The sequence below is a fragment of the Balaenoptera ricei genome, chromosome 17 (assembly GCF_028023285.1).
Source record: "Balaenoptera ricei isolate mBalRic1 chromosome 17, mBalRic1.hap2, whole genome shotgun sequence".
Classification (NCBI taxonomy): Eukaryota; Metazoa; Chordata; class Mammalia; order Artiodactyla; family Balaenopteridae; genus Balaenoptera; species Balaenoptera ricei.
This window is the reverse complement of record NC_082655.1, coordinates 18,840,829-18,867,436: the sequence shown is the minus strand read 5'-3', so window position 1 is coordinate 18,867,436 and position 26,608 is coordinate 18,840,829. Positions and strand designations below refer to the sequence as shown.

Here is a 26,608-nt window from a genome sequence, read left to right as displayed (position 1 = left end):
ATCAATGTACTTTACAAGTAATATTCCAAGATCGTACTACTAATCAGAAAGATGCTTCATGAAACAAATTCTCCTAAAAGCCATATATACCAAGTACTGATAAGCAAATTATGTCTGCTGGCAGAAGACCTACTGTTCCAGAAAAACACTGAGTGTTTCAATTGGAAGTAAAATAACTGACCTCTTCCTTAACATGTCATTCTTTTTAGAAACACAATCAAAATTAAGACTTAAAAAAAATTAAGATCTTTTAATGAGGTAAAAATTCAAATGGATTTAACTCTAAATATTTTCCAAGCCGTCATCAAACATTTTGCAATGCATTTCAATCTTTGTTCATAAAAAATAATTTGAAACTATTTCTACAAATGTTATCCAAAGCCAAATTCTTAACATCAAAAGTTGGACTATACTGCCTCCTAGTGTATAGTTAGCATACCTGAATAAACTAGAAGCTAATTTTAAAAACATTGAAACATTTATAAGTATTAAAACTATAATTTGTTGTAAAAGTTGTGGTATATATTACCAGTAGCCCTAACAACTTTTTACTACTATTATATGCAATCCATATTAATAGTCAAAATAGGATACTTTATTTTGACCCGTGATAATCTAAAGACACATGAATTATAAAGCAGAACGTTAAATATTTCTTAAGAAGCAATTTCTGAGTATGTTTTTATAATTATAAAAAGTAATTGAGCCTGCGCGTCTGGAGCCTGTGCTCCGCAACAAGAGAGGCTGCGATAGTGAGAGGCCCGCGCACCGCGATGAAGAGTGGCCCCCGCTTGCCGCAACTGGAGAAAGCCCTCGCACAGAAACGAAGACCCAACGCAGCCAAAAATAAATAAATAAATAAATTTTTAAAAAAAAAGGTAAAAATAAACAGTAAAGCATGGAACGTCTAAATGTCATGTCAGACCTTATAGTAATAAACATGCCCTTCCCCCCCCCCACCTTTGCCAAGAAAATTATAGGCAGTACAACACCAAACAAATGGTTGCATCCTGACAATAGACATTTATTTATTTATTTAAAAGGAATTCCTTTATTTTTTATTTATTTATTTATTTATTTTTGGCCGCGTTGGGTCTTCGTTTCTGTGCAAGGGCTTTCTCTAGTTGTGGCAAGCGGGGGCCACTCCTCATCGCGGTGCGCGGGCCTCTCACCATCGCGGCCTCTCTTGTTGCGGAGCACGGGCTCCAGACGCGCAGGCTCAGCAGTTGTGGTTCACGGGCCCAGTTGCTCCGCGGCATGTGGGATCCTCCCAGACCAGGGCTCGAACCCGTGTCCCCTGCATTGGCAGGCGGATTCTCAACCACTGCGCCACCAGGGAAGCCCCTAGACGTTTATTTTTATTTACCATTTTAGGGAAGTAAAAAAGGAGTGTCTTCACAGTCTAACACTTTGCTCATTTAAGTAAAAAGCTAAAACAGGTCCCAGTGGGGAAAATGCTACCAAATCTAGGAGTACGGTTTAAAGACTAGGTTATCAAGAGTTAAGGAAGAAAAAATAAAACTGTGAAATGGCAAAAGGAGGATCTGCTTTTAGCAATACTGAGGACAAGCATTTGGATTAGAAACTTCTCCCAGTATATAACTCTAATGATAAAATAATAAACATTAGTGACGTTAACAGTATTGCTTTTGAAATCTTTTTAAAAGCATGGAACTGACTAGAGGCCAAAAGTAAAAGAAAGAACAAAAGAGCCCTAGGGCTGGCATTGGCCTTGAGGGCATCAGTTTAGTGCAGGGCTTGGGTTTTAGAGGACTATGACTTTGGGGTTAGGAGGGAGGATCAAGATGACCTCATAAACCTAGCTTCTCAACAGAAAGGCAATACTCAGGGTGTTGAGTGGGGAAATGAAAAAACAAAAGTCTTTCCTGATAGATAACTGCTAAACTATGAACCTGACCTTATAAGGCTTTGAGGCCCCAAATTCACCCTTTTTATGGGGATCAAAATCCAGAGGTCGAAAGTATAGCTTAAAGAGGTCTCAGGATGCCATATATATACATATATATATATATATGTATGTGTATACATAGATATATGGCCCCATGTACCTGCCAGAAGCTAAGTAAATCTTTTTTGAAGAAATTCATTTTTAACGTAGGTCTCAAAAATTCCCAGAGATGAAGTTCCAAGGTACATATACTTTCCAAGTATCCTGAACAGAAACAATAAATTGCAAACCCACAAAGATCATAAATATCAGAATCAGACATAAATGCTAAGAATTACGTTTAATATGTTTAAAGAAATATAAAAGGGAACCAAAGTATGACAAAGGGAACAGAAGACTGTCAAAACCGACCAGCAAATTTGAAAAAGAAACAAACAGTAAAAGCTTCAAGAAAAGGAAAAAAATACGATAATTGAAATTATTTGTATATGTATGTATAATCTGATTTCCAAAGGGAAAGGACAGAGAATAAAGGGAGCTGATATTAGAAGATACATAGAAGAGCTGACGAGTTTTCGGAAGACACCAATCCTCAAGCAAAACAAATAACAAAGCTCAAAAAGAAACATAAAAACCAAAGCCAAAGAAAAGATCTTAAAAGTATTCAGAAAGAAAAGACAGAATACACACAAAGAAACAATTAAAGTGACATCTGATATCAGCAGTAATAGTGGACTCTAAAATCTATGTGAATAACAGTTTCAAAAAGCTGAGAGAAAAAAATCTGTTATCCTAGAATTGCATATATAAACAAAACTATCTTTCAAGAATGAAGGCAAAAATATAGCTTCAGACAGAAGAGGAGAGTTCACTATTCAGAATGTTATGATAGGAATGTCAACAAGAAGTACTTCGAGGAGAAGGACATTGATCCCAGTTACAAGAAGCGATCGTAAGCAAAGAAGCCCATAAAGAATCAGTAACAGTATAAGACAATAACAAGAATGCTGAATTTTAAGGGTTTTTAAAAATCTTGAACAGAGAAAATATACAGATTGAAAGGGAGAATAGGTATTGATAATCTTCTAGGGGCCTTGATTTGATTTTGAGGAAAGTAAAGATATTGATTAATCCTAGACTTCTAATAAGCAAACTCAGTCAATCCAAAAGAAGGCAAGAAAGAAGGGGATAAAAAAGAAGATAAAATCTAGCTCAGTAAAGTTTAAAATTAAACTGTAAAATGATATATGAGGCAAACAAAATTTAAAAATTGGTTGATATAGCTATATTAATATATAAAAAGAACAGACCTCAAGTTGAAAAGCATTACTGGAGATAAAGAGAGTCAGTATATACCCTGATCAACTCCTTAAGAAGATTATAATCCCAAACAAATTAATTCATCTAACACTAAATCTTCAAAACATACAGAGCAAAAAACTGACAGAACTACAAGGAAAAATTAATAAATCCACAATTGAGGTTTTAACATAACTCTCTCAGGTAATCAGTAAATCAAGTGAACAACAACAACAAAAAAGTCAACGAGAATATCAGATTGGAACAACACACTTAGCATATTTGATATAAGGGAAATATAAACATATATACACACATACATACATACATCTGTCTCCCCCAAACATTTTCAGCGATCATATCATATTCTAGGTGATCATGCAGATGTTAAGAAATTAAAAAGAAAAGCATCAAAATTCTTTGACTAAATGTAAAACCTACTAAATAATAATTAGAAAACATATAGAATTGAATGATAACGAAATAATACCTATCAAAACTTGTGTGATATAATAAAAAATACTATAAACTTACTGCCACTGGATCCTTCTGGTGAAGCTGAGCAGCTGTTACTTGTCTAAATCCACCTGGGTAGCTATTAAAAGAAACAAAGACATTAAAATTGGGATTAGGCTATGGTACAGTATTCTTGAAATGAACATTCTTTTATAATATGAAAACTATTTTTATTATGAAATTATACTTGTTTCTCGAAACTATGCTGTTCATCAATGTCTTAAAAATTAAGCAGTAACCTATGTTATTTGAAATGCTATTCTCTTAAGTGGTCAAATTAGCAATCATTATTTCATAAAAAGTTCCACATCTTAGAAAATTTCTTGGCGAACTATTTATATTTCTACTGGAATTTAAAGTTATTCATCATTCATTCATTCACTCATTCAGTCAAACATTTTTATCACTGCTTAGTTTATCACTGCTTGAATTTAAAAAAAAAAGCAAAGTGCCAAAATGTTTCACATTCCCTGACAAATCAGACAAAGTGAATAAGCTAGGGGTCAGGTTTGGAGACAATAGTGGTAGACTACCTGGTTCTGAAGGCAAGTTAATACTCTAAACAAGTCGTGCTCCTGTCTCCTATTAACAGGAAGTCATATGTTGGTTCTAAGTAATAAAATATTTCATTGTGTTCCGATCAAAATTATATATAAAATGTAGATTAAAAAAAATATTTGGGATAATACTGGAGGCATCTTGGTAACTTGAATACCCCAGATCCAGGTCTGGAATCTAGGTTTTGCCTGTGGCTACCAGTATAATATTAGGCAATTCATTTCATCTCTTTATATATGAGTTTGCTCATATAAGAAAAATGATAATATCTGCCCCATCTACCTCTCAAGATTTTTATGAGAGTCAAGTGACAGTGCTTAAGAAATTTAAAACAAAAACAACATACAGATGCAAGGTTTTATTACACTGAATGGATGGATAAAGCCTTAATGATTTTTGAGGAAGGGAAAAATAAAATGTAAAGGCAGTAGACTCTGCAAGAAAAATGTCAGATTACCTAAATATGATTCCTTTTATAAGTTTTTTTCAACAAGACTTGAAAACATTTTAAAGATGATTTAGAGAACCACGTTTTAGGAATAAAACTTAAGAAAGCAAATTTAGAAATTTGCTGAGAAAGATGGATAATTTTCAGACTGATGCTCTTTCATTTGCTTCATGGAATTTCAGCCTCAGAAAAAGAAATACCTGTCTAGACTTCTATTCCTGTATTCTTTCTCTCCGGGAAAAAAATACTTTATGTTTTATCATATTGTTATCTTGCATTTTCATATTTCTTTCCCAATTACCTGTAAATTTTATAAAACTTGGTTTATATATAGAGATTTACCAACAGTAAAAATTACTAAAGATGGATGTGAATTCATTTTTGTTACATTAAATAAAGAGTTCACGAAAGTGTTTAAGTGTAGGAATGGGCAAAGGCTGGCTAATGGAAGCAAAAAAGTTATTCCAAGCATTTAAGACCTACTTGGGCAAGAGGAAAAGAAACAGATGGGAATATCAAAGTCTGCCTGTCTAAGATGAAGGTGCACTTGGAAATAAAAAAAAAATAATTTTGATCAAGAATGAAAAGCCAACATTTTTAATCATATCTTGCATGATACTGAAGAAGGTATGCTTAATTAAATTTGTACATGACCTGTAACTGAGGGGTTAACTAACACATTACATGACATAATCAACATCTCAAAAGATCTTAAAAGGCCAGAGATAGAATTTACATGGAGTTAACTTAAGTTACTGCAGTTGATTAGAATGCAACTAAAATACACAGCAAGGAGGATACATGGTTGAACAGCAGCATGTTTGAAAAAGACTTATGAGTTTTAGCTGATGGAGAAACTCGGTGTAGCACATAGTGATATGGCCTTGAAGGAAAGTTCTACTACAATAGAAGATTGCATAACTGAAAGATGGTGGAGTCACATTATACCAGAAAACCATTAAAACACAGCCAGGTGAGTGTATTTAGTTAAGAAAGATACTGATAAGCAGTGATTGCACTCAGAGAACAGTGACCAAGATATAATGGAGATAAGACATCTGAAGGGAAGCCATAAAAAGAACTTTGAAGGAACTACAGGTGTTTAGTCTAGAGAAAAGACAGATCAGTGGGTACTTGCTGATCATTGTCTCAAAACTATCTGAAGGATGTCATGTGGAAGATATAATTTTACACTGTCCAAAAAAGGACTAAGACCATTCTGAAAGCTAGAGAAAAACAGATGATGACTCAATCGCATTGAGATTTTTCTAAAATTTAGACCACATCAAAGGCAGAATGAATGGGCTGCCTCATGAGCTAGGAGATTGCTATTATTCAGAGAGGCAGACCTATAAATAACTTCAAAGGCATGTTGTGGAGATTTTAGGTATCTTCCAAACTTGGGATTTCACTCACCATTCTTTCAACATCTCATGTACTTTTAGAAGTTCAAGATGGTTCTGGAAACAGCAGTAAGATGAATTATAGGAAACAGAAAGAAAGAAGTGAGAAGACTGACTAAAAAATGAGAAGAATCTAGATCAGAGAGGTTAAATGAAAAGCTTCCAGGAAAAACAAATACTCTCAGGTAATCATGAGTATTTGGTACAGTATTGCGGTTTTTTTGATTGAGTAGATCATACATGTGGCATGAACAAAATTGGTATTTTCTTAAATTTTGAAAAAACTTTTTTTTTTAAATAAGACCAATAATATTCTTAAAGTAATATATATTCAACTGCCTATCTTCCCTGACAAAAGCATTATCTTACCCAGTATGTGAGGAGTACACTTTTTGTTCCCATTTGTTTCCAGAAAATGCAATGTGCCTTGTGTTCATTATGACAACATGATCTCCACAGTCACCTAGATTTAAAAAGAACAAAGAAAAAAAAAGATTTTATATGAAAATTCTTGACTTTAAGAAAAAGTGAGCTTGGTTTTTTATAAAGCTTATCAAAGTCCAAAAAACACATCAAAAAATATAAAGCAAGTCACAGTGCAACATCAAAATCATTGAATAGATTTATGTTTCTCTTTCACGTAACATCTAAGCACAGAAAGAGTTGGCTAGACAGTTGGAAAATCTCAACACTGGAAGGTAAAAGAGAATTCAATAAAGATGCCAATAACAATGACACATCTTTTAAAGGCAAACTACTGTTACTCCTATTTTCTCTGCCGATTAACAATTACACTTCATTAAAATGTACTATTAATAATTACACTTCACCACTTTTAAATATCTCATACAAATTTTCCCTTAAAAATAAAAGAGAAAATGAAAACAATATGCATATAGATGAAAAACGGTTTGTTTTACCAACAGGTAAATTGGAAACAAATGTAAAACATCACAATTGATTATTCTTTTCAAATTCAGAGAAAAGAATACTAGGATCTTATGCTTAATTACTAACCCAAGGTTTTTTCCAAACACATTTAACTAGTTAAATTTAAACTGCCACTAGCAACTATGAGTACACATATACTTGATGCAACAGATGATCTGAAAATCAAAATATATGTTTTGGATTAATTTTCCAGTGAAAAGTACCCCTAGGCCTGGCTGTTCATCTAAAAAACACCCTAAAAAGTCAACATGTAAGTTTTCACAAGTCACTGTACATGACAAAATCAAGTAGTCAGAAACATTTATTAAATGCCTATTCTACTAATAGAAAAACAAACTTCAAAAGATTCTTGAAGGTTATTTATTTGAAAAAAATCACCACTGAAAAAGTAAGTATAAGTAAGTACAGTATCTCAAAAATGAAGATTACATTATAAGAGTCTATGCAGAGCTTGAATTTGAATGACAGAATTTTCAGTGAGAAGTTCATAGTTTATATAAGACAAGGGTAAAGGAAAGAGGATAAAGCAGGTGAGTTTTCTTCACTAGAGTGTAAGGGAATCCAGGGGTGTGAAGGAAAGATCTGGGAATGGGAAGCTTGCTGTTAGCTGGTTGAAAAGGAAAGTTTGACTATTTGGCAAATTAAGTGACTAAAGTTCCCAAAAGTGACCCATGGTGGGCTACTAAGGCAGCTGGGCAAATGAACCTGAAGAACAAATGAAGAGGGTGAGAAGATACCTACACAGTCCCAAATAATGCCGAAATTATGTTAGCTTTCAACCGGACACTTAGAGTTGAAGAAGCTAAGGCTTGTTAAGATTAAGTGATTTGTCAAAGCTCACACCAAGGTATGTAACTCCCTGTTCAGGCTCTTTCTGTGACACCTATTTGGAGGAAAAATGGAATCTTTAACTTTCTAATAAACCTGAATTTATTTTTTAAATGTTGTTTAAGCTTCAAATATGCAAAAAGCATTTTGTGCCATTCAAAACACATTTTTACTTCAAAAAGGATCTTTCAAGGGACATTAGAAAGAATACCACAAATCAGGTGAAAATTGTGTTCTTTCAGCTCTAAGCTATGAACATCTAATCTGGGAAAAATTATTCTCCCTTAATAACTTATGCCAAATCTCTACTGTATTTAATAATTCTTAGAAGCACTTCTCCACTGTCTCTAATTAAAACCAACCAGCAATTAAATCTTTTTTAAGTGCACTACTTATTAAAACAGAAGCCAATATTATGATTAAAGCCTAAAATCCTGGATATAGTGCAATCATTTCTACCTAAATTTCTGTTAATCCAAATAAATAGATATATGTCATTTTAAAATTTTAATTGAAACATTTTACGTTTTACAATATGCACCAAATACATATAAATTGGAACTCTACTGCCTGATCAAGAGATGGTGGAAGTTAATTAATATCTTTCAAACTCAGAAACTTTTTTTTTAAAAGTTAAAGTTTAGTAATAAGCAATTTTTAGAAAAAGGAATTGAGTTTATTTACAAAAATTTATCAACTTAGATTTCTGACCTTATTTGATTTCTTTTTATAATATTAGGTGCTAAATTAAATGGCCAAATAAAATTCAAACTAATTCAATCAAAGGGAAAACTCAAAGGTTTATGTCAGGGAATCTAAGGTCTCCTTCATCCAGTGCAACACTGCTTTTACATATTGGGTCTCCTTACAAGATTTGGTTTGAGAAACGTTTGAAAAATAGCTGTGCCAATTTAGTGATAAGCAACAAAGTTTGGCTTTGGCCTTTATGTTTGTTTCCAGCCTTGAAGGACAAATGTCTTGTTTGTTTCCAGCCTTGAAGGACAAATGTCCAAATGCCTACTTCAACATTTTTTTTAGCATCCCTGAACTTCTGCAGGGCTAATGTGACCGATGATCATGTAAGTTACCACAAAATCTACTGAGTGTAAAGACGTTGTGATAGGAACAAGGTGTGTTGTTCAAATTTATGATAATGTGTAAATATTCCTTCTAAAAGAGGCATGCATTCTAGATATAACCTGGAGCAAAAAGCTTCAGTGCTTTGTACAATGATATTCTAGGAGTGAGATGAAGAATAAATGTGTGATTAAGACTGTAAAATTTCGGGGGCTTCCCGGGGCTTCCCTGGTGGCGCAGTGGTTGAGAATCTGCCTGCCAATGCAGGGGACACGGGTTCGAGACCTGGTCTGAGAAGACCCCACATGCCGCGGAGCAACTGGGCCCGTGAGCCACAATTACTGAGCCTGCGTGTCTGGAGCCTGTGCTCCGCAACAAGAGAGGCCACGCTAGTGAGAGGCCCGCGCACCGCGATGAGGAGTGGCCCCCGCTCGCTGCAACTAGAGAAAGCCCTTGCGCAGAAACGAAGACCCAACACAGCCATAAATAAATGAATAAAAATTTTTTTAAAAGAAGACTGTAAAATTTAAACAATGCATAGTTAACATTTGAAATAGACTGACACAACTGAATAGTAAGAGAGAAAAATACATTAGCTGCGTAACTTTAAGAAGAGCATTCTAAACTTTTTTTTCTAACAAATCCTTAAAAGATTTAAATAAATAACGCAAGGCAGAATACCAGAGATTAGACTAGTGAATTGTTAGAATTGTTTGGTGTGCTAACATTCATAACATTAACCTTTAAGAACTGTGTGAAACTTTCGTTTGATTTCATTCCATGTGCACCAGAAGTATTTTAAGATGATCTAATAACTTTAGATAATGCTTAAGAAAGGTTTCCCTTTGCTTCTTTTAAATGCTCATATGGTTCTCCTCAACTGATTAATTTGTAGGCAGTGAAAAGAATGGAGTCCTCGTGAAGAATAAGGCACAATCCAAAAATCACCAAGTGGCCTTCCTTTTCCTGTATCAGTGAAAAGCAAACATGTTCAGAGAGCTCCCAAGTCTCCCATTCAGGAGGGCAGCTCTAATCAGAAGGAGAAGGGAGTGCCTATAAAATGGTTCAAATATTGTATATGTTATGTATCTGAACATACATACAGGTCCATGGACTTTGTGAGATGCTGTGGCAAACCAACGTTCCATTTATTAGGTTATTTTTTTATGGAAACGGTGGTCTGGGTCAAGATCAAGATGATCTGGAGTTAGGAGAAGAATGCCTTCCTTTCACAAAATTTGAGAGAAGGTGGAATCAGTAGTAGCCACCTAATTCTTCTTAAAGTGTAGCACTTATCTGTCCACTGAATTAAAGTTCTGCTTCCTTACAAGCACGTCATTACTGCAAAAGTATTCCTTAAGTACTGATGAGCAAGCGTGCTGCTAGAACACCAGAGGAGCTTTTGTGGCTGCCTGTCCGGCCACCCTTCCCTGGTAATGGAGAATAGCTTTTCTATGAAATTAGAAATTTACTTCTTAAAGACTGAATTGCATTTTTGTTTCACTATATTTAATATCTGGCTTTTATCAGCAAAACTTTGGACTTTTCATGTCCATAAGATGTCACTAAAATCAAAACAAACTGCACGCAATTTTCAATTTACAAATATGTTGTTTTAAGTTTTTTCTAACATATACTGGTTTAATCAGCATTTATTAAGTATGTTTCATGTGTTCATAATCACTGTAAACATGTTTATTTGAAAACTGACATACAATTTCCCAGAAAAACAATATGACAAACGATGGCCATATATACAGGAAGGGCTATAAAAATTAATATTTAGGTGTGATAATGGCATTTGGGTTACACAGGAGAATATCTTTGTTCTTGGGCGACATATGCTGAAATATTTAGGGGGAGGTATAATGATATCTGTAATTTATTTTCAAATGATCAAGTAAAAAAATATGATAAAATATTAATAATTGTGTAATCTAGGTGGCTGGTATAGAGAAATTCACTGTACTACTCTTTGAACTTTTCTGAAAATGTGAAAATTTTTATAATAGAAGTTAGAAAGAAGTAAAGGACAAACAATTCCATGGAAAAATGGGAAAAAGAAATGCATAGACCTTTCACAAAATGGGAAATGATAAAAGGCCAATAAACAAATGAAAAGATTCTCAGCTTCATGTGCAATCAGGAAAATGCAAATTAAAACCAGCAAGAAAGAGCATATCCCATTTACCAGAGTAGTCAACATTAAAAAGAACGACAATATCAATGTTACTGAGATGAGGAATAATGAAAACACCTGCATATAAAGACTAACTAGGTTCCCATTTTAAACCCAGTAATTCCTGTCCTACAGACAGACCTCAGAGAAACTCTTCCACATGTGCCCTGGGAAAAAGGTACAAGAATACTGATAGCAATGTTGTTTGTAACAGCAAAAAAGAGGAAAACAACCCAAATGCTGAGTGTATGGGTATTCATTTCACCACCATTATTATTAATTTTCTTTAAAATATTATCTATATTTATATATAGGTAGAGGAATGCATCTCTATCCATCTAAATATATCTTTGTATATTTCATGTTTCAAAATAAAGTTAAAACTGTGATCAACTGCAAAAAATGCTGTTGACAGGTCAAGCAAGATGAAGAGTAAGAAGTGATACTTGGATCTTACAGGGGGACAGGAAGTGCCTAGGAAAGTGAAGTCAATCACAACTACCTGTGATAAGCAGAAGGCTTTTAGCATGAAAGCAACTGTTTTGTTTTGTTTTGGAAAAAGGACACAGAAGAGCAAATCTATTAATTCAAAACAGGGAAAAGTAACTTTCCATGCCTAGCTAGCTAGCCCTACATATCTTTCTGGAGGAAAGGGTTTTTTCAAAGAGAGGGCAAGCTTATTTGCTCATTTTCAAAAACTCTATTGAAATGCATGTTGCCACATGAAGAAACATGTTTAAGAGTGAACATTTAATTTAAAGTCCAAATCAGGATATTAGGAGAGGGAAAGGAGGGGCTACTGATCATTTTGCTGGGGCAATGGCATAAAATGGGGTTGTCTTAGACAAAGTGGTCAATATGGTTTTCCTATGAAGAAGCCAAATTCATTTTAGTGCCCCAACAGGTTTTTTTTGTTTGTTTGTTTTTAAAATATATTTATTTATTTATTTATTTTTGCTTGCGTTGGGTCTTTGTTGCTGTGCGCGGGCTTTCTCTAGTTGCCGTGAGCGGGGCCTGCTCTTCGTTGCGGTGCGCGGGCTTCCCATTGCAGTGGCTTCTCTTGTTGCGGAGCACGGGCTCTAGGTGCGTGGGCTCCATAGTTGTGGCACGTTGGCTTCAGTAGTTGTGACTCACGGGCTTAGTTGCTCCGCGGCATGTGGGATCTTCCCAGACCAGGGCTCGAACTCACGTCCCCTGCATTGGCAGGCGGATTCTTAACCACTGCTTCACCAGGGATGTCCCGCCCCCAACAGGTTTTTGTCAAGAATGGAATAAGGGATCCTCAGGAAAAAAGAGATCCTTAAAACAGCCCAGGGCTTCCCTGGTGGCACAGTGGTTAAGAATCTGCCGGCCAAGGTAGGTTACACCGGTTCGAGCCCTGGTCCGGGAAGATCCCACATGCCGCGGAGCAACTAAGCCCAGGCGCCACAACTACTGAGCCTGTGCTCTAGAGCCCGCAAGCCACAACTACTGAGCCCATGTGCCACAACTACTGAAGCCCACGTGCCTAGAGCCCGTGCTCCACAACAAGAGAAGCCACCGCAATGAGAAGCTCGCACACCGCAAGGAAGAGAAGCCCCCGCTCGCCACAGCTAGAGAAAGCCTGCGCGCAGCAACAAAGACCCAACGCAGCCAAAAATAAATAAATATTTAAATATTTAAAAAAACAACAAAAAACAGCCCAGTCAAACATCTTCAAAATTCTATCCTGACATGAAAACTGTGATTACCAATAACAGGTCTAAAATGATACTCACTCAGTTGATGGTACATAGGTTTATGCAATCCTTGAAGTTTAACTGATGCCAGGGCAGCAAGTTTGCCAGGGGGCTGCATTTTCCCATCTAAGAGATACCAAACTCGAGCAAAAGTGGCCCATTGCTTGAAAAGACAGAAGAGGAGACAAAGAAAATTCTAATTAAATGGAAACAACTGAGTTTGCTATTATATACCATCACACGTAATCTACAGTTAGCATCAATAATTATTATGAAAAAAGATCCTATCACTAATTTTTTTGTTTTGTTCTCATTTCTATTTCTGGAAAAGGGAGATCTTTTCTCATTATTCTGCAAAGATTAACACAGTAATCTTTCCTGCCTGCTTTTCTATTAACAATATGGATTATGCTCTTTTAAAAACATTCCAAAGATATTATTTCCCTTTACATTATGACTTATTATTTTTTGTGCCATATAGAATAGTATCTGGAGGGGTCATGAAAAGCTCTTATGAAAGTAGAAGTTGTTTATGAAGGTCTTCAAAAATATTTTGAGATTGGAAGGTACATTAACATTGAAAGATGAGTGGCCAATTACGAACTGAAGACTATTCAGGAGTTTAATTCCAAGGGAGAGTTAAATAGCAGAATGTAGCTGGAAAAGCATAGATGGATGATGTTGAATAAACTTAAATTTTAAAAAACTGCCTTAGATAGACATCTTAGGCTGCCTCAGGACTAAACCGCTGTCTTTGCAGTATCCATCACTGTCTTCAAACTCTAAGAAAATTACAGGCCAGAAAGATCTTGATCATATGCTTTCTCTATGGATATACACAAGCAGCCAAACATGCTGGAAAAAGTACAATTAGGCTCGCTGGTTTTATCTTAAATTTAATTATCACAAATCTCAAATCAGCTTATAAAACTGCTTACTGGGCTTCCCTGGTGGTGCAGTGGTTGAGAGTCTGCCTGCCAATGCAGGGGACACGGGTTCGAGCCCTGGTCTGGGAGGATCCCACATGCCGCGGAGCAACTAGGCCCGTGAGCCACAATTACTGAGCCTGCGCGTCTGGAGCTTGTGCTCCGCAGCAAGAGAGGCCGGGATGGTGAGAGGCCCGCGCACCGCGATGAGGAGTGGCCCCCGCTTGCTGCAACTAGAGAAAGCCCTTGCACAGAAACGAAGACCCAACACAGCCATAAATAAATTAATTAATTAAAACACACATTAAAAAAAAAAAAAACTGCTTACCAATCTGCTGTTTTCCTGTTCTCATTTTTCTAGTCTCTACCCCATTCCCCTTTTACATCTTTTGTCAAGTTTATTTCATATATTTTGATGCCATTGTAAATGGTATTGTATTTTTAATTTAAATTTCTGATTGTTGCTAGTATATAGAAATACACTACCTTTTTGTATTTTGGTCTTGTATCCTGCAACCTTGCTAAACTCATTTATCAGTTCTAGTAACTTTTTGTAAATTCCATTTTTTATACAGATGATCATGTCCTTTGCAAATAAAGAGCTTCTAGCCCATATACTTTCCATACCTCTCTCAGTTTATGAACTAAAAAAAAAAAAAAAAAAAATTCAATTCAATTGTCTACAGGACAACTTGTTTCTTCAATAAACTGTAAGAAAAAAAGACAGGAAAAGGAAACTATTATTGAGAGAGACATTAAAAAAATAGCAACTTATTGCTACTTTGGATCCTAATCCAAAGGAAGAAACTAAAAATATTATGTATTTATATAATATACATGATATGTGTGAGAAAATTGGAAACTTGAACACATACTGGATATCTGATGATACTAAGGAATTGCTGTTAAATTTCCATTTAGCTTTGATAAATGGTAATGGAATTTTTTTAAAAATCCTTATCTTGTAAAGAACATATTGAAATATTTACTGATGAAATAATATGAGTCTGAGGTTTACCTCAAATTCATAAGTAAGAAAAGGAAATGAATGGGGGTACAGATTAAATGATATTGGCTGTGAGACTTTTGAAATTGGGTGATATCTACTTTTGTGTATGATTAAAATTATCCATAAAAACAAACAAACTCCTGACCTCCCTTCCCTACCAGCAACTGCCTCATTTCTTTCCTCTTCTTTGTAGCAAACTCTTGCAAAGAGTTGTCTTTAATTTGTCTCTCCTCATTCTCTCTTCAGCCTACTCCACCCTGGCTTTTATCTTCCCACACCATCACCAGCACACTACTGCCTGCCAAGTTTACCATGACCTTCACATTACTAAATCCATTGGTCAATTCTGTCTTTGACACAGTTGATCATTCCCCTCTCCTGGGTATTCCTTCTTCACTTGATTTCCAGGACACCACCCTCTATTGCTTTGTTTTGTTTTGTTTTCCTATCATGCTAGTTCTCTCTTTCTCTTGCCTCTGAAATGTTGAAATGTTCCAGAACTGTTCTTGGCAAGCTAGTCAAGAAGACCCAATGCAGCCAAAAATAAATAAATAAATTTTAAAAACAAACAAACAAAAAAGACACTCTCAGAGGCCAAGAAAAGGAAGAAAAAAAGAGGATAACTAACAAAGATGTAAATACATGGATCTGTATAATGCCAATAGAAACCAAACGAGAAAAGATTTTTACAAAGTAAAAACAAAAAAAACCTGTTGGGGCACTAAAATGAATTTGGCTTCTTCATAGGAAAACCATATTGACCACTTTGTCTAAGACAACCCCATTTTATGCCATTGCCCCAGCAAAATGATCAGTAGCCCCTCCTTTCCCTCTCCTAATATCCTGATTTGGACTTTAAATCCTATCTTCTCTTTACACATTTCCACACAGACTTCATCCAGACCCATAACTTTAAATGCCATCTGTATGTTTATGATTCCCTAATTTACATCTCCAGCCTGGACCTCTTTCCTGAACTCTACACTTGCATTCAATTGCCCACCTGGCATATACACTACAGTGCTTCTTAAACCATATGTAGCAGAAGACTAGTTTTCCCCCAGTCCATTGCAGACCAATACCTGATAGGGGAAAAAAAAAAAAAAAACCTTTGATAAAACAATTAAAATACTGCCACAATGTCAAATTGCTACAGTTTTTTAATGTTTAATTTTACTTTCTGTATTTTCCTCATTAGGGACAGGTAACAAACAGTCCAAGGAAGGAATCACACTTGGAGCAGGACTAGACTAAGAGGCAGCTTAGACCAACTCCTGCTCTTCCTCCTGAAACCTGCTTCAATCTCAGCCTTGCCTATCTCAGTTGATGGAACGTTCTTCTGGTTGCTGAAACAAAAAACCTTGGAATAATTCTTGTTTTTTCTTTTGCTGTCGGCGCACATACAGTCCTTCAGGAAATCCTGTTGGATCCACCTTCAAACGGAACGTGACCACTTTTCAACTCTACACAGTTACTAAGTCTAGTTTGTGCCACCATCATGTCTAGCCTGGATTATTTTCAATAGCCTCCAAACAGATTCTTTGCTTCTCTTCTCCACCAATCCCCATCTCTACACAGTCTATTCTCAACTCAGCAGTCGTAGTGCTCCTTTTAACACTTAAGCGAGATCGTGTTACTCCCCTTATTTTGTTCAGTAAATCAAACTCTTACAATAGTCTACAATGCCCTATATGATCCAGCTTATTACCTCTCTGACCTTCCCTCCTTCTTCCCGAGGTGGGTAAAAAGAAACACGAAAAGGGTTGACTGAAAAGGGGAGGGTAGGAGTACCAAGAAAACGACAGCAAGTGGCGGTCAGAATCACCACCGTTTGTGCTTCACCGAAGCATTTCCGGGCCCAAGGACCCGGCTTCCCATCCTACTCAGCTTCACTAAATCCGACCTCCTTCTGCCAGCGTAATGAATGCCATCGAGCTACAAGAGTGCGAGCTCACCTGGGGCGCCCTAGAAAAACTCGACATGTTTCCCCAGTAGCAGGACAGTCCTTTTTCCAGGATCCAAGACCTGTCCCGCAGCATCACGGGCCCGGCGGGAAACGCATGTAGCCGAGTATAACAGATCCTAGACAAGCCAGCACTCGTCTGCTTCTCTGCTTTTCCTGCATCTCCTCCAATCTTCCCACCGTAGCAGTTTCGTCATGAAGCGAGGAAATGATCTAGTTATTGAGAGAATAGCCCCCGAAAATAACTCGCTTGCTGGAAAAGCTGCGGAAAACCAATGGAGGACACACAGTTTCCAGCCGACCTAAGTAGAAGGAACCGGAAGTGCGTCAGTAGCGCGGGGCTGTTTGGATGTGGAAGCCGAGAGCTGAAACGGGGTCTCAGCCCTGAGAGATGGATCGGTACCTACTCCTAGTGATCTGGGAGGAAGAAAAAGTCCCGTCGGCGGCGGGTGCGGTGGCGGAGCATGGGCCAGGGGCTTCGTCCGCTGAGGGTACCGAGAAACAGCCAGGTAAGCGCTGGGCTGAGAAAGAGCGGGAACGGCTTGCAGGGAGGAGAAAAAAATTGTGATCAAGTTCTGCTGCTGTGACTGTATCTGGGATCGACCTGGTAAGGGTTGAAAAAAATATTATCTCCGTAGAAAAATAGGGACAAAATTGTGGATGCAAGATTCCAGCGCTCAGAAGTTTCCGACACAGTAAATATTTAACTGAATAAATTCCCTACGCCTTGGAAGTGGAATTTCTGTTCTTTGGACATATATGCATTCAATAGGTAGTTCTGCCTCCTGTGTTCCAAATGCAGGTAATACAGAAAGGAACAAGCTGGAAAAGGGTCTTACTCTCCTAGAGTTTACATCCTAACGGGAGGACACATTCCACACATAAACTAAGTTAAAAAACAAATTATAAATTTAAGACAATTACGACCGTTTGAGAATGCACTGCTTTTTGGTGCTCCTGTCTAGAATCTGTATTGCATTTTATTTAGCTTGTTTTGATAGATCGGCATTTTGAGGAGGAAATGTATGTGGTTGTGTACAGAGTATTGTAACAGGATTTTCCTTCTCCGTTTAAAATTATTCTTTTGGGGGAAGTTTGGATTTGTGTTAACTGGCAGGCATGTGCAAACCGGGAGCTTTACCTATTTTCTGTGCTTGCTTTAGATTTATTATATCAAAACTTGAACAGAGTGTAGTTCTTTTATGTACAATATAGTGTACTTGAGAATCTCTGATGGTGAAACTGGAATAGGTCTACATTATGTAACTCTTGAACCCAGTTGAGTTAGTTTGTTTTTTTCTTTTTCAGACTTAAGAGCAGCAAATGTTTATCAGCTCCTGAAAAGAAGCATTAATGCTTCAATTAATCCGGAAGATAGTACCTTCCCTGGTAAGTAAAACATAAACCCCTCTTTTCACTGGCACAGCATTTGTACTGGAAATAAATTTAATTAATCTGGTCACATGGGAGTCCAAGAAACACTTGTTGACTGTGTACAAGTCACTGGGATAGGAAAACAATGAAAGAAATACAAAACGGAAAAGATGCTATCCCTCTCTTCCTGATGCTTGGATGTCATAAAGTTGTTATGAAAATTATTTTAGGGTCTCAGCTTGAGTTTTGTTCCCTTTATGAGATTTTCTTGCCCATCTTTAGCTCCATATAAGATAGAGTAATGTGGCATTATAAGGAGTATCTGTGATTTTGTCGTGAGTACAAATACATTATTAATGCTTATACCCATTTCCTTACCTTTTATTTTTCCATCCTTACCTCTTACTGATTCTCTTAAAAGCACTTCATAATTGTTAAACTCAGTAATCTTTTCTCCATTCTTATCGCTTTAACTTTTTCAAAGTATTTGACTTTTTTGAACACTCTTTACTTTGTAAAAATCTTTTCTCCTTTGGTTTCTATTGGCATTATACAGATCCATGTATTTACATCTTTGTTAGTTATCCTCTTTTTTTCTTCCTTTTCTTGGCCTCTATCTGAGAGTGTCTTTCAGAGGCTCAGAAAAAAGGAGATATCAAAACAGGTCTAAAAGATGAAGGAAGTTTCTGGAGATGTCAGGGAGAGTGTGCTTGTTTTGATACCTTTATAGTTCTCATGACTGTACAATCTGTTCCTTTCTCTTTCATCAGAGAACCTGTCTCTTGGGTTTCAACTGTCACCTTTGGGAAATTATTTCTAATATCTATATGCTACCTTAGCCAGTTTGCCAAGTCCTGGTAATACTCATTAATTTTTCAAGTTGGTATAATTTAAGTCAGTACTACTAGTATTGCAAGAAAGATTTTGATGGAATATGACATGTTCAATTAAGAACATGTGATTAGTTGCCTGTAAGATTGCAAAGTGAAAATATTTTGTAAAAGTTAGATACATGTGTCTGGAACTCCAAAGGAGAGTGAAGCTGGAGAAACAGATTATAGAATCATCAACATATAGATGTCAGTTCAAGCCATGAGAAAGGATGGGTTTTGGATAGTGAGAATAGCAGAAAATCTTGAAATGAATCCCAGTATGTAAAGGAGCTGAACACCAGTTTTTAAAGGAATGAGAAGGAGGAGTGGGAAAGATAGGTTCCACAGAAAGCAAGTGTTTTCAGGAGAAAGTAGTCAAATGTGTCATTTTCGATTCCTTTCTTAGTCTTACGTTGAGAGGTCAAGTACCAACAGGACTAAAAACTGTTAGATTTAGAAATAGGTTAGTCATTGGTGACTTTGGTGAGTGTAGTTTCAGTGGCATGTTGGAGACAAAAGAACAGATTAAATTGGATTAGGAGGGGAATAGAAAAGGTAAACAGGAAGTAGAGACAGTCAAGTGTAGATAGTGCTTTTAGAAAGTTTATCTTCCTGAAGAGTAAAGAAAGAGATATAGTAGTAACTGGAAAAGGGAGGTGAATTTAAAAGTGATTAAAAAAGATAATTTGAAAAATACTTGTGCATATTTAAATGCTAATGGGAAGGAAATGACAGAGAAGGAGAGATTGAAGATGAAAGCAAGTCAGTGGCCTGGGGTCCCGGCAGAAGTCTGAGGGATAACCTTGATCGGAAGGCTAGTGCCTCTTACATGTTAACAGGGAAGAATGAGGAAAGACCTAATGGGAATGCAGGAAGGGCAATATGTTTGCTGACAGGATGTTATGGGAGTTACAATGGCTTCTATTTTCTTTATTTTTTTATTTTTAATTTTTTAAATAAATTTATTTATTTATTTTTGGCTATGTTGGGTCTTCGTTGCTGTGCATGCTCTTTCTCTAGTCGCGGTGAGCAGGGCTACTCTTCGTTGTGGTGCACGGGCTTCTCATTGCGGTGGCTTCTCTTGTTGCGGAGCACGGGCTCTAGGCGCATAGGCTTCAGTAGTTGCAGCACGTGGGCTCAGTAGTTGCGGCACAGGGGCCCTAGAGTTCGTGGGCTTCAGGAGTTATGGCACGTGTGCTCAGTAGCTGTGGCTCGTGGGCTCTAGAGCACAGGCTCAGTAGTTGTGGTGCACGGGCTTAGTTGCTCCGTGGCATGTGGGATCTTCCCGGACCAGGGCTCGAACCCGTGTCCCCTGCATTGACAGGCGTATTCTTAACCACTGTACCAGCAGGGAAGCCCGGCTTCTATTTTCTTAAGGAAGTAGGAGGTAAAGTCTTCTGAGATTTTGGCAGAAATTGGTAATAGGCACTTAGCTTCATTCTTAGCTTCCATGAGTTCAACTCGGTTATCACGTTTCTCCTTCTCCCTCCTTTGAATACAATTTCTGTACATAGCTCTAAATTCTTCATTGCTCTTCTGATTTGCACCCTGGGGTGACCCATAATTTTGTATCTTCATGTAATATTCCAGTCTCCAAGAAGAGCATCTTCTTTGTCTCTAGGCTGAAGTTACTCTTTAACTCCTCTCTCTTTGGCAAGGCTGAACCAAACCTTCATGGTCTTTGAGGAGGGAACCATTTTCCTTAAAATGACTTACACGGTTTTGTATTACTCAAGAGTAATCGAGTGGGTGTATTTTTCAACATCTTTATAGTAGATTTTAGTGTTTGACATGATGATTAATATAATGATGTAGATTTTGAATTGTGATGAACTAAAGCAGAGTATTCATAGCAAGTGAATAATTTTGCTCTTTAGGCAGATTCTCCTGTTTGAATTTTTAGCAGAGATTTTTAAAGATCCATATTATATATATATATATATAACTCTCTAAGTATATATGCTATAACATCTGCTTATTTGTGGTATGCCTTTCTTCTAATAAGTATGATTTTGTTTTCAAGGCTGTTTGGTAGGCGATATACCAGGTTCCAGGAAGTGGTTCTTTGCAGTGCAGGCAATATGTGGATTTTATCAGGTAATATAAATAAGAAAATAGTCACTAGTGAATGTCTTTGTTAATATAAATAATTCCATGTATGCATTATTTAATGCAATCTTTTGATATATTAGTTTTGTAGTTCTGACTGGGAAGAGATACATTTTGGTGTGGAAAAAGATGAAATTGAAGATGTTCTTCAAAGAAATATCAAAGAATGTTTGAGTGCTGTTGAGTGTTTTGAAGAAGAAGATAGTAATAGCAGGGAATCATTATCCTTGGCTGAGTATGCTTATGTACTTTCTATCATGTCTTTAAAATATTTGACATTAGATAGTATTTTAGCCGTGAGAGTGAAGATTTGATATGTTAGCAGCTATAGTGAGGGGATTTACATAATTCAAATTTTCAACTCTTTGTTTTGGAAGACAGGCTATTTGGGCCTTTTATTTGAATAAAATTCTTTAAAATGCACAAATTGGTATCTGAAAATGTTTAGCTTCTTAAGCTTGCATAATTGCAGGAATCATAAAAAGTGATATTTTTATTAATATGTCACTTTCTTGAAGCAAACTTCTGCCTGATGTTATATTTCAAGGGCTTGAATAGAAACTTTATTTAAGGTTAATAACTGGCATTCAAACCACAGTATCATTTTCATTTTGCTGTTTGAGACTGAAATATATGATTTCTTCAATTCATGTGTATCTTCAGCATTTCAGGCACCTTTAAAATCCATAGTTTCTGAGGTGTATGTAGATGATTGAATTCACTTTTAGGTTTTTTGAATTGTGGTACAATATATAAGATGATCCAGGTGATGTGAGTTTTGATAATTTTTTTTTCTTCATGAAATATACCATCTCTGAACCATAATTCATTCTTGTCATTTCAGTCTTCTGTAATACGTCATTACAAAAAACTCCTTTGTTTATTTTAATATTCAAATATTATACTTCTATAAATTGCTGCAGATTTTCAAATTGTGTTTTCCTGTTTTCAAATCATATTTGTTTATACTGATTAATGAGGGGAGACATTGTAGAACCATAGAAAGGGCATTGTAACAGAGGCTAGTAGAAGTGGTCTCTAATTATATAATCTTGGGCCAGTCACTTAACTTCTCTGGTGCTTTATTTTCTCATCTTTAAAGCATTGAGATCCTTTTAGATGATTTCTAAGATGCCTTCTAGCCTTAGGGCTCTTACCATTCCGTACGTTTTCTCACCACTATTAGAAGATGGCAAGTATAAAAGTGATTATTTCTAGTAAGTGACCTAATAATTATTTCCACAAGAGGGAGCTTGAAAACTATACTTTACCGTAAGGCACCTTAAGTTTTTTAGACAATGGTGAGTTTATAATAAAGGATTTAAATACCTTTATGTTATATAATAAACTATCTTGAGAAAAAAAAAATCATAGGGGTAAAACGAATAGATTTTAAAGAATTGGAGGAGAGTATCATATTTTCCTGTCAGGGCTGTTATGTGCCATTCAGAGAAAAGCAGTAGCCTTCTTTATTAAATACTTAGTAATACTTTACTTTTAGGGTTTAGAAAAATGGTCTATTAGTTATGATTTATATTTAATATACTAGATATAATTTAAGGAGGGCTTTTTTCCCCTTTTTTGTTAATGTTGTTTGTTTGTTTTGGGGGTGTGGCTAAGAACTTGGACTCGGGGTTTGAATCCTAACTTCCACACCTACAGCGTATGTGGACTTTAGGTGAATTATTTAAAGTGAGGATAAAAATAGTATTATAGTAGTGCCTCATGGGATTGTCATGAGGATCAAATGAGATAATGCTGAATGCTAAGTATTTAATAGTGTCTGGCACATAGATCCATTTAATTAATATTACTTATTATGATTATATGTAATGTGTGTATATATATATTTTCCTAACCTACTGTTTTATTTTAGCCTATATGAAGAATCTGCGGAAAATTTGCATCAGTTATCAGACAAACTTCCTGCTCCTGGTAATATTTTATGACTACTTTCAATAATTTGTACCTTATCTTACACTTTCTGTGAATGAGTGATAAATTCATTCTTTATGCTCATGTTCTCACTTCTAATTTTGAAATTAAAAATTAAAAATAATTTTCTATATGAATTTGTTAAAAAACATACTCTACTACTTTAGTAAAGTACCTTGTTGAGACATCACAATTTTCTTAATTGTTTTCATTTACTTAGACAAAAATTAGAACTTAGGAAATTACTCATCCGTTTCCTTCTTCAGTTATTACTGAAGAAGCAGCTTTGCACTGTATATACCATTGTTTTCCACAATGTTCTATAGAACTCTACTCCCATGAGCAACTCCTGGAAAAAGAAGTTCTTTAACCTAGATCATTTGGATAACATACTTTTATGGTGTGAAGTCACTGTACATATTATCAAATAGAAAGTCTTGCAGTAAAAGAAGCCCTTGACTCAGCATTTTTTTACACAATCCAGTTTTTTTCCTATAATAGAATAGAAAGCATATTTTATGAAATACTGCATCATACTCTTCTTAAAACTGTATTTTGTCTTAAATTAATCTTTCTTTGTGTGAATCAAGTAGCTGATTCATCTAAAGCTTGGTACACTTTGGCATCCACAAATACTTTTGAATACTTTTCTGAATATTTTCATTATTGGAGGTCATTTATTGACCTCCAATAGTTGTTGGAGATAGTTGCAGATAGTTGTTGTATCTATTATATGTCAGGCGTTGTACTAGGAACTGAGTATACAATGATGAGTAAAGCATATGTGATTATCATAAAGGACTTTATAGCTCACAGTCTAATCCTTATATTCAGGATTATATTTTAGTATAAAAGATCCTATATGGAAGATAACTGAATACATTGATAAACAAACATGTCAAATTTTTATATGAAGTTCAAAATATGGAATGTACAGTTGCTATTTTGGCAAATTGGAATATTTTCATTGTCAAACTTTTATTTGGTTTCTGTTTCATTTTGATTTTTCTGGTCCTTCAGTAAAATTTATCATTTTATAAAATTTAAAGTTTCATGAAGTTAACCTTCTTTCTCAGGAACCAATGATGTTGTCAGTATAATTGAGTTTTCTGAGTGTTTTATTGTTCTTTACAAAGAGAAATAATTTATTTGAACATTACAGTTTTATACTAATTCATTCCCTTTTGTATAACAAAATTAAGTATAGAAGAACATAATGAATTGCACAGGTTTTTTTCCCTCTGTCAGTAGAACAATAGCATTGATGATCTCAAGAGCAATGTATAATTAACCACTGGCACATAATTGGCAAGTAATTATGATATAGTTCATTGTTTTTCTGGCATATGCTAGCTATTCCAAGATAACATGGCTTTAAATCAAATGTGAACATTTAAAAATTTTGAACTCCTAAAGATGTATATTGTTTTGAAGAATTTCAGAAATTAAAGTTAAAATCCTTCTTCATCTTCTAAATAAACATAAAATTCAGTTGTTCAAGGTACTGTTTTGAGACATTTCAGATCTAACATCTTTAAAAAATTATAGTTAATCAACTATGCTCCAATATAAAATAAAAATTTTTTTAAAAAATTACAAAAATGCCTTTATCTCTTTCTAGGTAGAGCAATGATAGATATAATACTGTTGCCTTCTGACAAAGATCCCCCTAAATTGAGAGACTGTTTGCCTACTGTAGGAGCATTAAAACATTTGAAGGAATGGTATTCAGCAAAAATTACCATAGCAGGAAATCAGTGTGAAACGTAAGCTTCTTTGTTCATATTTGACTACTATCTGTGTTGTCCGCTTTTACAATTAACTTGCTACCCTGTTTTTAATAGACCCAGCCTTTGAAGACTTTTTTAAATGTGACAAGGTAGTTCTATGTCATACTGTGATTAGAGATTTATCTGTTAAGAAGAACCTACATTTTTCTTATTTCATACTTTATATTTCTGAGAAGTTTTAAGTTTTTAGTAAATATTATTGATGCTTTCTTATAACTATTATTGAGCATTAATTCTCCAAACACATTGTGTGTTTTTTTTTTTATTTATTATTTTTATTTTTGGCTGTGTTGGGTCTTCCTTTCGCTTTCTCCAGTTGCGGCGAGTGGGGGCCACTCTTCATTGCGGTGCGCGGGCCTCTCACTATCGCGGCCTCTCCTGTTGCGGAGCAGAGGCTCCAGACGCTCAGGCTCAGTAGTTGTGGCTCACGGGCCCAGTTGCTCCGCGGCACGTGGGATCTTCCCAGACCAGGGCTCGAACCCGTGTTCCCTGCACTGGCAGGCGGACTCTCAACCACTGCGCCACCAGGGAAGCCCACATTGTGTGTTTTTAAATAGGTTTGTATTGTCCAATGAACACCGTGATAAATACCATGGATACATGGATACACCAGATTTATAATGTCATATTTGTTTTTTGTTTTATGTGCAATGTAGAAATAAATATATACTGTTGTGTTTTATGACATTTTAGTAAGGATCAACTGTGTATTACAGTTTTGATCCTTAAATGAGTATTGGATTTGTTAACTTCATAATTTTCTTCACTCAGCAATTGTTTATTGAGCACTATCTTTATGCCAAGCACAGCAATATATACTGATAATAAGAAAGTGAGATTTGATCTTTTTCATTGAAATACAGGGAGGAACAGGAATGCAAATAGTCATGATAGTCTGTTTTAAGTGCTATTATGAAATTCCATACAAAACTGTGTGGGAACAATTTAGGAGAGCAGTTCTCCTTTTGAAGATAAGAATTCATTCAATCTGTGTATGTGTATATCTGACATGTTAAGACCAATAAATAATAATAGGAAAATCTGTTCATCTGTAGTATTAAGGGTAATTACTCATAATTCAAGAGGATGTTGAGATTAAATGAACACATGATAGCAACTTCTTCAGAGACTGACTTAATGAATGTTCTATAATATTAGTGGATAAAAGCAGCAATATAAACTTTGCATTTTTGCCTGTTTGGCTTGTAGCTAACTATAACCATTAAATCTAAGTCAAATTTAAAACCCTATATTTAATTATCATAAACTTTTATTTATAGAAGTTGTCAGAAAATTGCCGAATACCTTTCTGCTAATATTGTATCTTTACAAGATCTCAGAAATGCTATTGATTCAAAGGAGTTATGGAGGGGAAAGATTCAGATATGGGAAAGGAAGGTAAGTGGATTTCTGTTATCACAGTTTCCCAAGCAGGCCTTTGGACCTTATTTACAACACAGATAGTTTAAATGAATCCTAATGAAAATGCACCATATAAAGATGTTCTAGAAAAGCACTATCTTAATAGAACTTTCTTCATTAATGGAAATGTTCCGAATTTATCCTTATACAATAGTCCACTGGCTTCATGTTACTACTAGCACTTTATACTTGACTACTTCAAACACAGAACTGAATCTTTTACTATATTTTACTTTAATTAATTTAAATTTAAATAGTGACTGTGTTTGTTTTGGGCACTGCAATTCTAGAATGTAACATTCTTTTAAACCAGAATTTAACA

The 26,608-nt window shown here is 35.6% G+C and overlaps 2 protein-coding genes across 3 annotated transcripts in view; one reads left to right on the top strand and one right to left on the bottom strand.

The window, feature by feature from the left end:
- Nucleotides 1-16,901, bottom strand: part of MRPL13 (mitochondrial ribosomal protein L13) — a 37,521-nt gene extending 20,620 nt beyond the window's left edge. Inside the window, exons 1-4 of the mRNA XM_059901684.1 lie at nucleotides 16,777-16,901; nucleotides 12,926-13,049; nucleotides 6,503-6,596; nucleotides 3,743-3,803 (exon numbers count right to left, since the gene is read on the bottom strand). Of these exons, the coding sequence (XP_059757667.1) occupies nucleotides 3,743-3,803; nucleotides 6,503-6,596; nucleotides 12,926-13,049; nucleotides 16,777-16,860 (363 nt within the window). The 5' untranslated portion in view covers nucleotides 16,861-16,901. The remainder of the gene's footprint in view (nucleotides 1-3,742; nucleotides 3,804-6,502; nucleotides 6,597-12,925; nucleotides 13,050-16,776) is intronic.
- A 246-nt stretch (nucleotides 16,902-17,147) lies between these two features.
- Nucleotides 17,148-26,608, top strand: part of MTBP (MDM2 binding protein) — a 67,317-nt gene continuing 57,856 nt past the window's right edge. Inside the window, exons 1-7 of one of the 2 annotated variants that reach the window (XM_059901511.1) lie at nucleotides 17,148-17,293; nucleotides 18,093-18,173; nucleotides 21,054-21,127; nucleotides 21,223-21,374; nucleotides 23,016-23,074; nucleotides 24,696-24,840; nucleotides 26,145-26,184. In XM_059901511.1, the coding sequence (XP_059757494.1) occupies nucleotides 17,176-17,293; nucleotides 18,093-18,173; nucleotides 21,054-21,127; nucleotides 21,223-21,374; nucleotides 23,016-23,074; nucleotides 24,696-24,840; nucleotides 26,145-26,184 (669 nt within the window). In that variant the 5' untranslated portion in view covers nucleotides 17,148-17,175. Of the gene's footprint in view, nucleotides 17,294-18,092; nucleotides 18,174-21,053; nucleotides 21,128-21,222; nucleotides 21,375-23,015; nucleotides 23,075-24,695; nucleotides 24,841-26,144; nucleotides 26,263-26,608 lie in introns of both variants that reach the window. The other variant, XM_059901510.1, reaches the window with a different exon arrangement.